At 45.9% G+C, this 13,187-nt stretch overlaps 1 protein-coding gene across 5 annotated transcripts in view; it reads right to left on the bottom strand.

Annotated features, from left to right (window-relative positions):
* Window positions 1-13,187, bottom strand: part of OSMR (oncostatin M receptor) — a 52,075-nt gene continuing 38,888 nt past the window's right edge. For all 5 annotated transcript variants that reach the window (XM_059173843.1, XM_059173845.1, XM_059173846.1 and 2 more), the window contains 8 exons: window positions 12,718-12,940; window positions 9,399-9,578; window positions 8,213-8,317; window positions 6,671-6,844; window positions 5,750-5,917; window positions 3,045-3,126; window positions 2,487-2,559; window positions 1-2,155 (listed from right to left, as the gene is read on the bottom strand). In XM_059173843.1, coding sequence (XP_059029826.1) covers window positions 1,601-2,155; window positions 2,487-2,559; window positions 3,045-3,126; window positions 5,750-5,917; window positions 6,671-6,844; window positions 8,213-8,317; window positions 9,399-9,578; window positions 12,718-12,940 — 1,560 coding nt within the window. In that variant the 3' untranslated portion in view covers window positions 1-1,600. The remainder of the gene's footprint in view (window positions 2,156-2,486; window positions 2,560-3,044; window positions 3,127-5,749; window positions 5,918-6,670; window positions 6,845-8,212; window positions 8,318-9,398; window positions 9,579-12,717; window positions 12,941-13,187) is intronic.

The raw sequence follows: 13,187 nt of genomic DNA, 5'->3' as shown, positions 1-13,187 counted from the left end.
TTATTTTTAAAAGAAAATCTTTATGAATGATACTATTTACAATTCAGTCTTCACTGCCATTGACATTTCTTTTGTAATTGTTAACCATGAGAAAGAAATAAAGAGGCTAAATGATGACAATACTGGCCCCCAAAGTCATCTCGAAACTATCAGACTAATGGAGATAGTCGTTTGTACTGTGTTAGTAGTACATAACCAACTTTTCCAACAAAAGGTTTAGCTCTACAAAAGAAAAAAGTTGAAAAGCCTGAACAGAAGCCCTGGTTTGTGCTGGTATATTTGGGCCAGTTGGCAGTCACCTCCCTTGCAGATGGGGATCTTTTGCTCTCACTTTTGGTTGTGTTGTGTTGATGACACACTGCAGGGCATTTGGTGCCAGAGGTCTAGATGGTGTCATTTCCACCACAGCAAACAAGGAACTCCTGATCATGCTTGCTTAGAAATGTGATCAATAAACAGGAAGCATTGATGGGTAGAAGGAAGAGAAAGGAATGGGCACATACCGAACACCTGTTCAGCATCTGGTGCATTTGTATATATTGATTCAAGGAGACAAAGCTGCTGCTGAGCGAATATAGAACTTCCCACTCTATATAGCTTTTCACAATTCTGTCGAAACCATGCCCAAAAATGACATTTCTGTTTATTCACTGTTAGCATAATAGGAATATAAATGAGACAGGGTGTTTTCCTGACCCAGACAATTGCAAGGACCAAAGGGTACTAAATGAAAACAGGTCCTTATATATAGTAGTTCTTTAAAAAAAAAAAAAAAAAAAAGTAACCATAAAATGTGAATGGAATTAATAATAACATTTTCTTTTTTCATTTCTGAGGTAGTTGTCAAAAATTATGGCCAAAGACTGATGTCTACCAAGTAGGAGTGCTGTTGTCTCGACACTAAGTTCCTTGCCAATCCCATTCTTTAACTGTAGTAAGCTAAATGGGAAGGCAGTTGTGGGGATCTTAGTTTATATTCACATTTCTTACCTTTCAGATAAGGTCTATGGGCCCAGAAGAGTTCATTTTACTGCCATCAATGAACTACAAATTGTTCTCAAAGGCAAGTGTCAAATCTGTTTTATTCTCAAACATCTGTGACTCTCTTAGTAAACACACCCAGAATAAATTAATCTGGGCATTTTATGGTCTAGTAACGAATCTTCTGTGGCCTTCGCGAAAACCTTAAATCTAGTTTCTTTACCCTTAAGATACTGGACATGGGATAAAACTTAATGGAAATATTTCCTTTCTAAAAACTAAACTTCCGCAACCATAGCCACCCTATCCAATACTGAGTGGGCAGGGTCTATCCCCGTGCCAAGTGCCAGGTCTGCTCTTCCAAAGGTGAGCCTGAAACACACAGCAGCAAGATAAGCCTATTCCCATGATCCCACCATTTCTACGGCAAGCCTGCTCCAAGGAGAGATGTTAAGTTCCATAGTTTCTGACCTTTGAAACCAAGCCAGACTATAGTGGTCTCATGTGCCAACTGTGACTGCTCACTGGAAATAGGTGCCGAGGCATCGGGTGATGGAATGGTGCTGGCGATGCTCCTTTTTTGCGTCTATAGCATAAAGGCATGAAATGGGTATACTGATCAGTGGTAGTGTTCACCTTCATCTAAAAGGGTAATGGAAGAGAGGCTGCTACTCCCACTCGAGGGAGGAGAGGCAAGACCCAAGGGTATGGCCATCTGCATTTTATATTCTGAACAGAGTGCTGGCTCTGGTGGATTTGTGGGGAGATTGGACATGTCTCCAGACATGGGTGAAGCCAATTGGGACACATAATTTAGACTAGTTTCTCCAGCTGGAATTTCTCCCAGGGAGTTCATGTAGTTTTTTTCTAGTGCCTTTAGTAAATTTTCAGGTGATGTCAACAGTCCCAGCTGACTTGGTGGGGCTTTAGGGGGTACTGGGACATGGCCACAAGAAGCAGAGTCAGAAGCTGCCTGATTATAGGTAAAGTTCTCAAAACAGATGCAGGGTCCAGGGCTGGAGTATCTCTTCTCTGTTGGAAGGAGGTAAAGGTAGGTGGGCTTGGTAGACTCAGTTTCCGTGAGTGACTTCCTAGTGCCTTCCTGCTTGTTTAGAACTTCAATAGAGTCAGGAACACAGTCCTTGATATTCATTATTGTTAGGTGAGGATTCTCCTGGAACAAACAAAAAACATGCGAGTATGAAATTGTGTGTGTGTGTGTGTCTGAGTATATAAAGTATGTGAAATGCACTCAGATCTTCAGTTCTGTGTGTGTGTGTTTCATCCTAGCCACAGGTTAACTGGAGGTGGTGTTGCAAACCAAAGGATTTTCCCAATGGAAGAAATCTCAAAGTTCCATTCACCCATTTCATGGCTACGGGAGCCAAGGTGGCTGTTGCTTTGTTATATCTTCCTGAGGAGGTCTAGAAAAGTATGACTACAGTCCCAACCCTAAATTGGTCTTTAATAGATATATGGCACACACATAATTTCCCACCATTTACCTTGGATTTTATTAATGACAGAACACTGCTCTTGTAAGGATCTGGAATGTCGGGATAACACTTCTCCTTCATCCTAGAAAACAGTGAAAAATTGGACTAAATTTTACAGTTAGTGACTAGTTAAGAGAACTCTGGAGCCAGAGTCCTGGGTTCCAAACCTGGCTCTATCATTTAACTATGTGACCTTGGGCAGGCTATGCTCACATCTACTCATTGATTCAATGGAGGTAATTCTCCTGCTCACAGTGGTGGTGTGAGGACTGAATGAGCTGTGTGTAAAGCACTTAGAATATTGCCAAGTAGGTGTGCAGTACCAGTTTTAGCTATGTTATTGAACAGGCTCTGCAGTCTTTTCAGATGGCTATCATCTTCCTTACGTATCGAACTGGAAAGCAAAAGTGTTTTAAAATTTTCATATTTTCATCTAAGTCTCTGTCCTTTGCTTTTTCAGCACCTCTCATTACTTAATATGATTTCAAGCTTCTGAAACTCCTTTCTAGGTTTCTAGATTTTTTTTTCCTCTGACTTCTTGGATAAGTTCTTCCCCCACACACTTACCACTGACTTTTCAAGTAGCACGTGATCATGATGAGCAAAATGCAGAAAACCGTAGGGAGTAGGATACGTATCAGTGTAGGGGCTGGAGAAGAAAACAAAATGGTGTTTTTAACAAGTACTTTTCCCTCCTCAAAGGAACAAAAGTAAGTTAAAATTGAAATAATTTCAGTTATTCTTCAAAAATCTATTCATGCTAGATTCAGTCTGATTTCTGGCTGTTGGGGTGGAGGTTCTATCAACCAACCAACACAGGGAACATCTGCTGTCAGCACCTTGTGACTTGGATTCGTTCCCTCTTTTATTTTTTTCCAGATTTTTAAGTTTATTCATTTGAGAGAGCACAACCAAGAGCACAAGCAGGAAGGAGGGTCTCAGGGAGAGAGAAAGAGCAAGAGCATGAGTGGGGGCGGGGAGAGGAAGAGGGAGAGGGAGAAGCAGGCTTCCTGCTGAGCCAGGAGCCTGATGTGGGCCTGGAACCCAGGACCCTGGGATCATGACCTGAGCCAAAAGCAGATGCTTAATGGACTGAGCTACCCGGGTACCCCTCGTTTTCTCTTCTGACAAATTGGATCACTACTTCTAATTCTTCACTCCTTCCTCCTATTAGAATTATACTCCCTGCCTTTGCCAAAGCTTCCTGGTGGGCGGAGTGTACTTCTCTGCCCCTCACTGGGGGCTCAGCAGCATGACTGTGTTTGGCCAATGGGCTGGTAGTAGTTGTAATCCTAGTACCTGCTTTAAGTGCCCCTGCACAGGGGTTTGATTTGGGGATGGGGATGGGGTGGATAATGCCGGCATTCTGTCAGGGAGGGCAGGCCTTGGGAGATGCCCGACCCAGTGCGAGGGGGCAGCATGGGGGTCTGGAGGCAAGCACAGCTCCTGTCTGAAGGGAACAGGACGCAAAGCAAGCCGCTAGCACCTGGCTCTCGGTTACGGCAGCGGGGAGGGGAAGGAAACCCTCCTCATGACCCCACTAGAGAGGAGTTTGCTCTCAGATCCATACTTTTGACAATTATAATTGGTTTTAAGATGTAGCTAAGTTATGGACTTAAAACTTTTTTGAGAACAAGCCTGGGGGCCTAACCATGATAGCTTCCAAGTTTCGGGCCGTTTTTGCTAAACTGCTATTGAAATGGAATCCTTGCATTCAGAAAAGTGCTCACAAAGTAAGCTCGAGGAATCTCACAATCTGAAAATAGTCATGGGACCAGCATCCCGGTCAAGAGAAAGACCATGCTCGGCTCCCCGGAGAGCCGGCCTGGGGTCCGCATCCAACCAGGGTCCCCTCCCAAGGTAACCTCTGTCTTGTCCGCTAAGAACACAAACGGCGTTTGCCTCTTTGTGTCAGGACACCCTGCAGCAGGGGTCGGGTCTGGCTTCCGTCGCATCACGTGGCGTGGCATTTGTGAGATTCGCCCCCATTCTTAGTGTGACTGCGGAGTGTCGCTGTCGTTGCTGCATAATTGCTGCTTCTTTAGTAATAACCGATATCATCAATAGAGAGTCACAGCGAAGGCTAAGGGAGGTTTAGCATGAGTGAGGGAGATAAATGAAAGCTAGAAAACATACTTGAGGGAAAGATAATTATTTGTGTTGTTTCTCTCTCTCTCTCTCTCTCTCTCTCTCTCTCACGCGCACACACACACACACCTACCACCTAAAAGGAATACCAAAGCTGGAATAAAAATAGCCTAGAAATAAATTTAAAATTTTAAAATTTACCCTCAAACAGCAAGAATGCTCAAATAATGGAAATCGTTGATTGGAATCTTAATCTGACTCTGAGAGTTCTGACGGCCTTGGAAACCTGAGGCGTGAGCAGCATGGAGGGCCCCCGCGGGCCGGCAGAGTCGCAGGTGTCTTCAGCCCTGGACAGCGCCTGGACAGCAGCTCTCCCTGCCGCGGCCATCCTGTCCCTACAGCTCCACTGCCGGCAAAGGGACCCTGCACGAGGCCCAAGGACCGCGGGTCCCTGCAGGCAGACTCTCAGTCGGTCTGTTCCTCGGGGAGGAGCATCTTCCACCATCCACTATGGGATACACGCTTCTCCCCTTCTTCCCACACCACCTTCCTGGTGGCCCGAGGTCTGCCTTTCCTGGCAACGGGGTCCTGCTGTTCTCCCCTCCCTCTTGTTTCTCCTTCCAAAACAAATGCATTTTGAAAAACGGATCTCTTTATCTCACAACCCCACCCACCCCCATCAGCAAACACCAGGCTCCTGAAGGAACACTTCTTGCCTCTGCCCGATCTGCAGCCAACAACCCACCCTACCTCTCTCAACTGCCCCCAAAAAGGCCAAGTCAGGAAGCAGCTGGCTCACCATTGAGGGAAACCAGCCAGAAGGCCGGCTGCAGAAAACACCCACCCTCCTCCAGACAGAAGGTCTGGGGCTCTTCCGAACTGGACACGAAACCATGCCTTGTGGGATTTTCAAACCATGTTGGGACTGAGTTCCAGGGACTGCCTCAGGGCCACCGAGACAGGCCAGAGGAAGGTTCCAGGTCGTGACAGTCAGACTGGCCCCACGGTTTTCTGGTTAATATAGTGGGGTTATGTACATTGTTTTCTGAAAGAGAATCTCATCTAGAGAGCGAGAGACAGAAAATTTAAAAACTCCTAATCTCAACAAAGCCAATGTCCGCGTGCGTGTTATCTGTTAGCTTCCCAGCAACACCGAAGGGAAGAGTTGATTCGGGAAAACTCACAGTATTCATCAGGAGTTGTGACCTTTGCGAAAGCATCATGGGGGCCCTCACCAACACTGGTGTACGGGGTGACCAAAAACTCATAGAAGGATTCCGGCTGTAGGTTTTCCACGACAAATGTCTTTTGTTCTGGGTTGTCAATTTTGTATTTGCAACACACTACATCATCTGTAATTAAAAAAAAAAAAATCAGGAAAAATAATTATTAGAGATCCTGTGACAGGGCTGGACACCAATACTCTTGTTGACTCGACACCGTCAGCATCCTACGCCAATCAAGAACTGAAGCCTGAGTCCATCACTCTGGGTCGCTGGTAAAATATTTAGGAGCTGGCAAGCAAAGCAAAGGAGACAAGGGGTGCTGGCGATCCAGAAAGAGCACACGGAATCTTCCAGACACAGTAAGAGCTTGAGACTTAAAAATACATTGTAATAACCTTAACAAGGTCAAAGGAAAAAAAAAGAAAAGGGAGTTAGCAAGAAAGTTTCATCATTGGCAGGTTAAGGAGCTGATGGTACTCAAATGAGTCAAAAATACCAGGCACTTTGTTTTGAGTCAGTTACAATACTGACCCCTGCCCTCTTGCCCACTAATCTGTTAAGAGCACCTTGGACCATAAAAGCATGCAAGAAGAGGGTTCAGCCTGGCCACGGTCACACATGGCCACCTTCCTTTTTTTTTTTTTTTTTTTAATTATTAAAGATTTTACTCATTTAACAAAGTATAAGCAAGGGAGAGGGAGAAGCAGGTTCCACGCTGAGCAGGGAGCCCGACGCAGGGCTCCATCCCAGGACCCTGGGATCATGACCTGAGCTGAAGGCAGACACTTGACCGACTGAGCCACCCAGACGCCCCTGGCCACCTTTCAAATGGCCTTGCAGAGTGAGGTCTTGAAAGAGTAAACAAACCAAAAATGTCACCTGAAAGAACCGCCTTCTCAGATCCTGAGTGGCACCGCCCCGCCTTGGATTTCAGGTAGACGTGGTACCCTTGTATAAAACTGGTTTGGGATTCAGTGGAGTAATTCTTCCAACTCAGAGTGAAGGAGTGGGAGGTCAGGTTAGTCATAACCACTTGAGGGTTGTCTGAAGGAGCTAGAAAAGGAAGTTGGGGTAAGAAAGTCATCACTGGAAATATTCTGCGAGCACACACATAAACTAAAAGTCGAGCTGCAGCCAAGTCTGGAGGCTGAGGGCCCTTCTGCCAAGTTCAGGGGGTTTCTCTCTTTCTCTAGGGGATTCATGCCTTGACACGGTTTGTGAGGGCTGGGAGGAGTTGAGCCATCTTCCTATCCAAGCCTGGCCTTTCATGGGTGAAGAAAGGGACAGCCGGAGACACTCACCAGCTTGCACGAGGTCACACAGTAGGAAAGAGAATAAAGGGTGTCTTAGACTTCACGGTGCTCTTGAATTCTAAATAACGTTTGACAGAAGACCCTGCCAGAGAACGGGCTGATGGGGGCATCTGAGGAGCTCTAGTCCCCAGGTGACAATGCCACGCCATCCAAGTGTCACTGAAATACTCCGAGCGAGGGCTCATTCTGAAAGCCTCCTGGGCCTGTTTCCCACACACATCAGTGCACAGAGACACGTGCACCAGCAACACACCCGCGCGGCACGCCCCAGACGGCTCCCACAAACGGAGCTGTGGGAGACGTGACCCGATGAGTGCAAGGCAGGGGAGGTCCTGGGTGCCCAGATTTCGGCGGCATCAAATTGCTTTCCATTGCTGGTGGAATCACAGTGAAATTTCTAGGGGGTGATTTTGCAATATGTGTCAAAATTCTTGAAAATTATAAAAGAAAAGAAACTAAAGTTAAGCCTTTGACTCAAGTATTCTAAGACTTCATTTAAAAACCATTATTGTAGATATGAATGAAAAGATACTGCTAAAATGATGGGGACTCAGAGGTCATAAGAGACTGGGCTAGGGAGAAAAGGGACTGAGCATTGCAGACGGAAAGACACCTGCAGATGAATTTTACAGTTGCTAGTTGAAAAACACTATAATCATCCTACATGTCTACCAACGGGTGGTTTGACAAATGCAAACAACTGAACACTTTGCAATGATGTAGTTAGATATTACTGAGTGACAGGAGTAAAAAAACTGCATGGAGTAAGATCCCATTTTTATTTAAAAATATGTATCTGTACAGAGAAAGCAATACCTGGATATACATCAAATATTAACTGGATATTATCAAATATTAACTGGATATTTGTGTTTGGATGGTAAAATTAGCAATGAGTTTGTTTTCTTCTTTTGTGTAATATTTTATAAATGGTCTTTAATGAAAATGGCTTATAGTTTATGATTCATAATGTTAAGACCGAATTAACAGAATAAATGAGACACTGAAAATTAGGAAAGGTGTTGAAATATTCCTAAACTCATGGCTGGGCTCTCTGGATCGTTTTGAACAAGTGTGCCCACAGACACATTACACACTGTCAACTTACCCAGTTCCTGGGAGTATCCTGTTTTTCTCGCTAATAAATAGGGAACCCGTTCCGTAGAAATTCCATAAATTCTGAAGTTGTATCGAACCCCCGGTCTGAAAGCATCTAGAGAAGAAAGGTCAGCAGATTGTCAGTAACACAGAGTGACAGTCTCTTTATTTCTGAAAAGGAAGAGAATGAAAAATGACTTGGCTCCTAAATTTCCTCCTTAGAATTCCTGCACTGCACCTCCACTATCTTTCCTGTTTCCCTTGGCCTTGGAGTCCTCTACTGGGTCCTGCGAAGCCTGCAGGGCCTGTCCTCTACACTGACCTCTCCAACAAGAGCTCTTCAACGCCCTCTAGTCCGTGTGCATGAAATTCAATGCAGAAGGGGTGCGGAATTCAACCAGACACAGAAAACCATTTTTAAGTCTCTTGTGACTGACTCCAAGTCCCCCCAGGAAGACTTGTCTTCTCTTGCCCCCGTGAAAGCTAAGCATCTGGAAGGCTTTGCCGGCACCTCCTCACTTTGCCCGCACACCTGCAGCTCTGCAGTTCACCTTCAACACCAGCCACGCTGCCGCCGCCCTGCTCAAGCCAAGGGCAGCCTCACTTCCTCATTCCCCAGCAGCAACTGAATGTCCTCCCTGGCCTCTGGCACGCTCTGGACGCTGACAAGGCCCACATCTGTATCTTGAGCCCAGCAGATGGCGCTGCTGATCCCACCATGCAGGCACGAACCCAGGCTTCTTTGATTGCTAAACTGGCAATCTTGAAATTACAACTCCAATGTGGAAGGTAGGCCGTCAAGTTCTACATTTTCCACTGAAAGTGAAGGAGCTGACGATTGACTCCTACAACTCTGTGTCCTTCCCCAAACCCTACATTTCTTTGCTTTTGTAAAAGCTCTCTAGAAAGGCAGGGTTATAATGTCCCTTTGCCATTCATTTGAGACCACTGATTTCGAGGCGTGAGTTCATATAAATCATGAAAACCTATCCCAGCCTTAGGTCCAGATTATCTGTGTAAAAGGCCAAATCTTAGGCTACATCGTTGTAAAATCTGAGCTCTGAGCACCCATGCTGGATTTGTCATCTCAAAATGACTAGTTTAGCACCAACTAGCTGAGAGATGGTCCAGAGGTCCTAGTTGAACTTGCTCCGAGGCGGATGGAAAAAGATGGCAACGTGCGGGGTTCTTCTTACCTGAGCTCACAACTGTGCTTGTGACATTGGGACCCAGGTTTTTCCACTGGAGATCACAGGGCGGGTCCCGGGGTTGCTCACACCACTCCACAAGGTAGCCTGTGACATGCCTGGGTTGGGGGTTCCAAGACAGAGGGAATCCATCCTCCGTGCCTTTAACTCTTTCTTCTTCAACTTCTTCTACATTACAAATAGAGCCATGCTTCAGACAGAATTAATCGCATTTTTTTTAAGTTTTTAAAGAAGAAAACCAACTTGAGCATATACTGTCTCTGACAGTGAAGAGCCCTGTCACTGTGGTGGCTACAGAAGCTTGGGGACAAGGTAATGTTTTCCTGCCTCTCACTTCCCAGCAAATATTTACTTCTGCCCTTTGGATGCCTCTTGTCCTAATCTTGAGACCCAGCCAGACTTTAGTCCCTAAAACAAGGGTCAGCAGACTACTTCCAGCAGGGCAAATCCAGCCTCCAGAGCCTGCTTTATGACCCTTGAGCTAAGCAGGGGTTTAAGATTTTTAACGGGGGCGCCTGGGTGGCTCTGTAGGTTAAGCAACTGCCTTCGGCTCAGGTCATGATCCTGGAGTCCCGGGATCGAGTCCCACATCGGGCTCCCTGCTCAGCGGGGTGTCTGTTCTCCCTCTGACCTGTCCCCTCTCATGCTCTCTCTCATTCTCATTCTCTCTCTCTCTCTAGTAAATAAATAAATAATCTTAAAAAAAAAGATTTTTAAGGAGTTGCAAAAAAAAAAAAAAAAAAAAAAAAGAATATAGGATATAGAACAGGGGCCATATGACCTGTGAAGTCTAAAATATTTACTATCTTTCCCCAACAAATTACTGACACCATGTCTGGTGCTTAATACTTACAAAAAAATCTCTGTTGGCCAAATGATTAATGTGTCTTAATTCCCCCAAGTAATGCTGACTGCTCCTGGACAAACTACTACTTCTTTGATGGTAGGGGTAGAAATTGAGTGAGAACGACAGAAGTAAACAAGTTCAGCTATGTACTCCGTTGGGTTCTGCAGGGATGTGCACAGTCCTCATGGTCAGGCTGTCACCGCAACCAATTTCATATGCCAGGGGAGTTTTCAACCGGAAACAAGTAAAAAGATCTCAATGGACTCCCGGTTCTACTGATTTCAAGCAGAGTCACCTTGGGGGATGAGAATTTCTCCTATTTCCCCAGGCTGCCTTTATAGCCTGCCACTGTTCATAGGGCAGCTGGTCACTCACGTGAGAGTACCCAGACCAAAGAGTGAGTGGGCCTGCCGGCAGCCGCTCAGAAAAGCAATCAATGAAGAGCAAATATTGCATGGTCCAGACTTAACTAAACATTTACTCATTACTCACCTACAACTTGAATTTAACTGGGCCTCCTGTATTTCCTTTGGCACCCCTAATTACAGCTGGACATTGGTGTGAAAGCACAGTGCTCTTAATTGTTCTAGACAATAACTACGGGATACCCAAAGGAACATGTAACTCTAGGTATAAGACAAAGGGTTCTCTGTGAGGTCTTTGTATACACCACCTACATGGCTTTCTTGTCTTCTTCCATTAGAGAAATAAATCTCTTTCACATCAAAGCTGACATTTTTCACTTGACTTATTCACACTGGCTAAAATTTCATCCCACACTCCGAACCATAGCCCTTATCAAGCTGCTTTTTGAAAACTGCAAATGTGTTTTGAGAAGCAGAGATAAAGGAGGGAAGGAGAAAGAAAATCTTTTTCTTCAATCATTTACACTCTAGTATGAATTGGTTTAACGTTAACAGTTGGCCTCTTAGCTCATCAGTGACTTTATCTACTGTGGTGACTTAAGAATGTGGGCCAAGGAAGGCTAGATAGAGACTCACAAGGGAAAGTATGCAGGGGTCTGAGGGCAGGGTATGGGGAAGGAAGGTACAGTAGAAGGCCCCCCAACAACCAAGTGCTCTGCAGTGTTGTTTGGACCGGGCCTTACACAGGCTGTCTTTATCAGCTCCCCAGAGTGATTAAAATGCCCACTTTTCCTCATCTTGTCCTAAAGAAGATAGAATATACCTTTTAATTTTCTTCTATGATTATTATTATTAACTTTTTAAGTAACTCATTTTTTATTTAAATTCAGTTATTTAACATACAGTGTACTATTTGTTCACTTTCTTTTCTTTCTTTCTTTCTTTTTTTTTTTTTTTTTTTTACAGAGAGAGATCACAAGTAGGCAGAGGGGCAGACAGAGAGAGTGGGGGAAAAACAGGCTTCCCACCGAGCAGAGAGCCTGATGCGGGGCTCGATCCCTGGACCCTGAGATCCTGACCTAAACCGAAGGCAGAGGCTTAACCCACTGAGCCACCCAGGCGCCCCCACTTTCTTTTCTAATGCAGTTTTGACAAGCAAAGATCATGTGAAGGAACTATTAGTTTTCCTTTGGTGCCACAAACCGGATTTCTTTTTCTTCCTTGACACACTGGATAGTTCTAAGAACAAATAAAGCACCACCGTCCTCCGATCTAGCCTACGTAACCCAAAGGGAAGCCTAACCTGGAAGACCAGTGGAACCCAGCCTGCCACAGCCCCTGGAGCCAGAGCTGGAAGGAGGTGCTGCAGGAAGCAAAGCCGGGTCAGGGCAGGTGCAGGACCCAGGGCGGGATGCGGAGGACGGTCTGCCCGAGCATGCGCACTCGCACGGTGCGCGCCCGTGCACGAGCGCATGCGCGTGCATGTGGCAAAGGGATAATGCGTCAAGCCTCTCCCCACAGCTGTCCCAACCAGGTCATTCACGAGGCCACCGACTGTACATGTAAGGTCATTTCCGCCTCGTCCGGTCTCCCACGGGCTACGAGACTAGCCAGTTACCATCTTTCATTCTGCAGCTTTTGCAAAGCCCTCTGGAAAGCGGATGCCAGTCAGTTCTCCTTTCATCACCTCTGGCCGCGCTCATGGGCTCTTCCCGGGTGACAGAGACTGACAAACTATTCTACAAGAAACGCGACCCATATTTCATCAGCTGCAAAGCACACTGACGGCTCTCAGTGGAGGCTGCTCGTTGGTGTTGCATATACTTGGGTAAACGGGAGGGAACTCTGAATTTGAGGAAGCCCAGGGCAGCCATGTGCGGGGCTGCAGCGGGGCGGACGTTCTTCCCGCACGCGGCGGGCCCGTCCCAGGAAGCCCGCAGCCGGCCTGAGCCCAAAAGAAAAGGACGGACAGCGTTTGGCAGCTAGACATTTTGTCTCCCTGGGCTATTTATTGCCTTTCCAACTGGCCCATTCCTGCTCAATTGCATCACTGACCCTTTACCAGAGAATCAAAATGAGACAAAACAAAACTCACCGTTTCCAGGCTCTCTGGAGACTACGAGGACCGAAGCAGGGGACGTGCCCACACTGTTACTAGCCGTGATGCGGATCTGGGATGAACACTGGTTCAGAGGTAGTTCTGTACCACTGGCCGGAGCAGGAATGGAGAGGACCTCAGAGACGGATGTTCGGTCTAGATATTCTATGACTATGTTATAGAACAGAATCTTCCCGTGGGCCTGCAGTTTTGATAGTGGCTGAAAAAAAATACGGATCACCAGATCACCGTTTCAAAATGGGCTTTCCTTTGAAGGGAATTTGCAGAATTCCTTTTTTTTTTTTTTTAACTTTTCTGTCCCTCTATTGCCACACACACACACACACACACACACACACACACACACACACACCAGCAAATTAAAAAACAGTTTAATTGAGAAAATAACACTCTAAACCAAGCTTAAAATCAGGCATTCCACTCTAACTGAAGTTAAGTAGAAAAGG

Source organism: Mustela lutreola, chromosome 5, assembly GCF_030435805.1.
Source record: "Mustela lutreola isolate mMusLut2 chromosome 5, mMusLut2.pri, whole genome shotgun sequence".
Taxonomy (NCBI): Eukaryota; Metazoa; Chordata; class Mammalia; order Carnivora; family Mustelidae; genus Mustela; species Mustela lutreola.
Note: the sequence above shows the minus strand (reverse complement) of the source record. Positions and strands in the feature narration are given on the sequence as shown.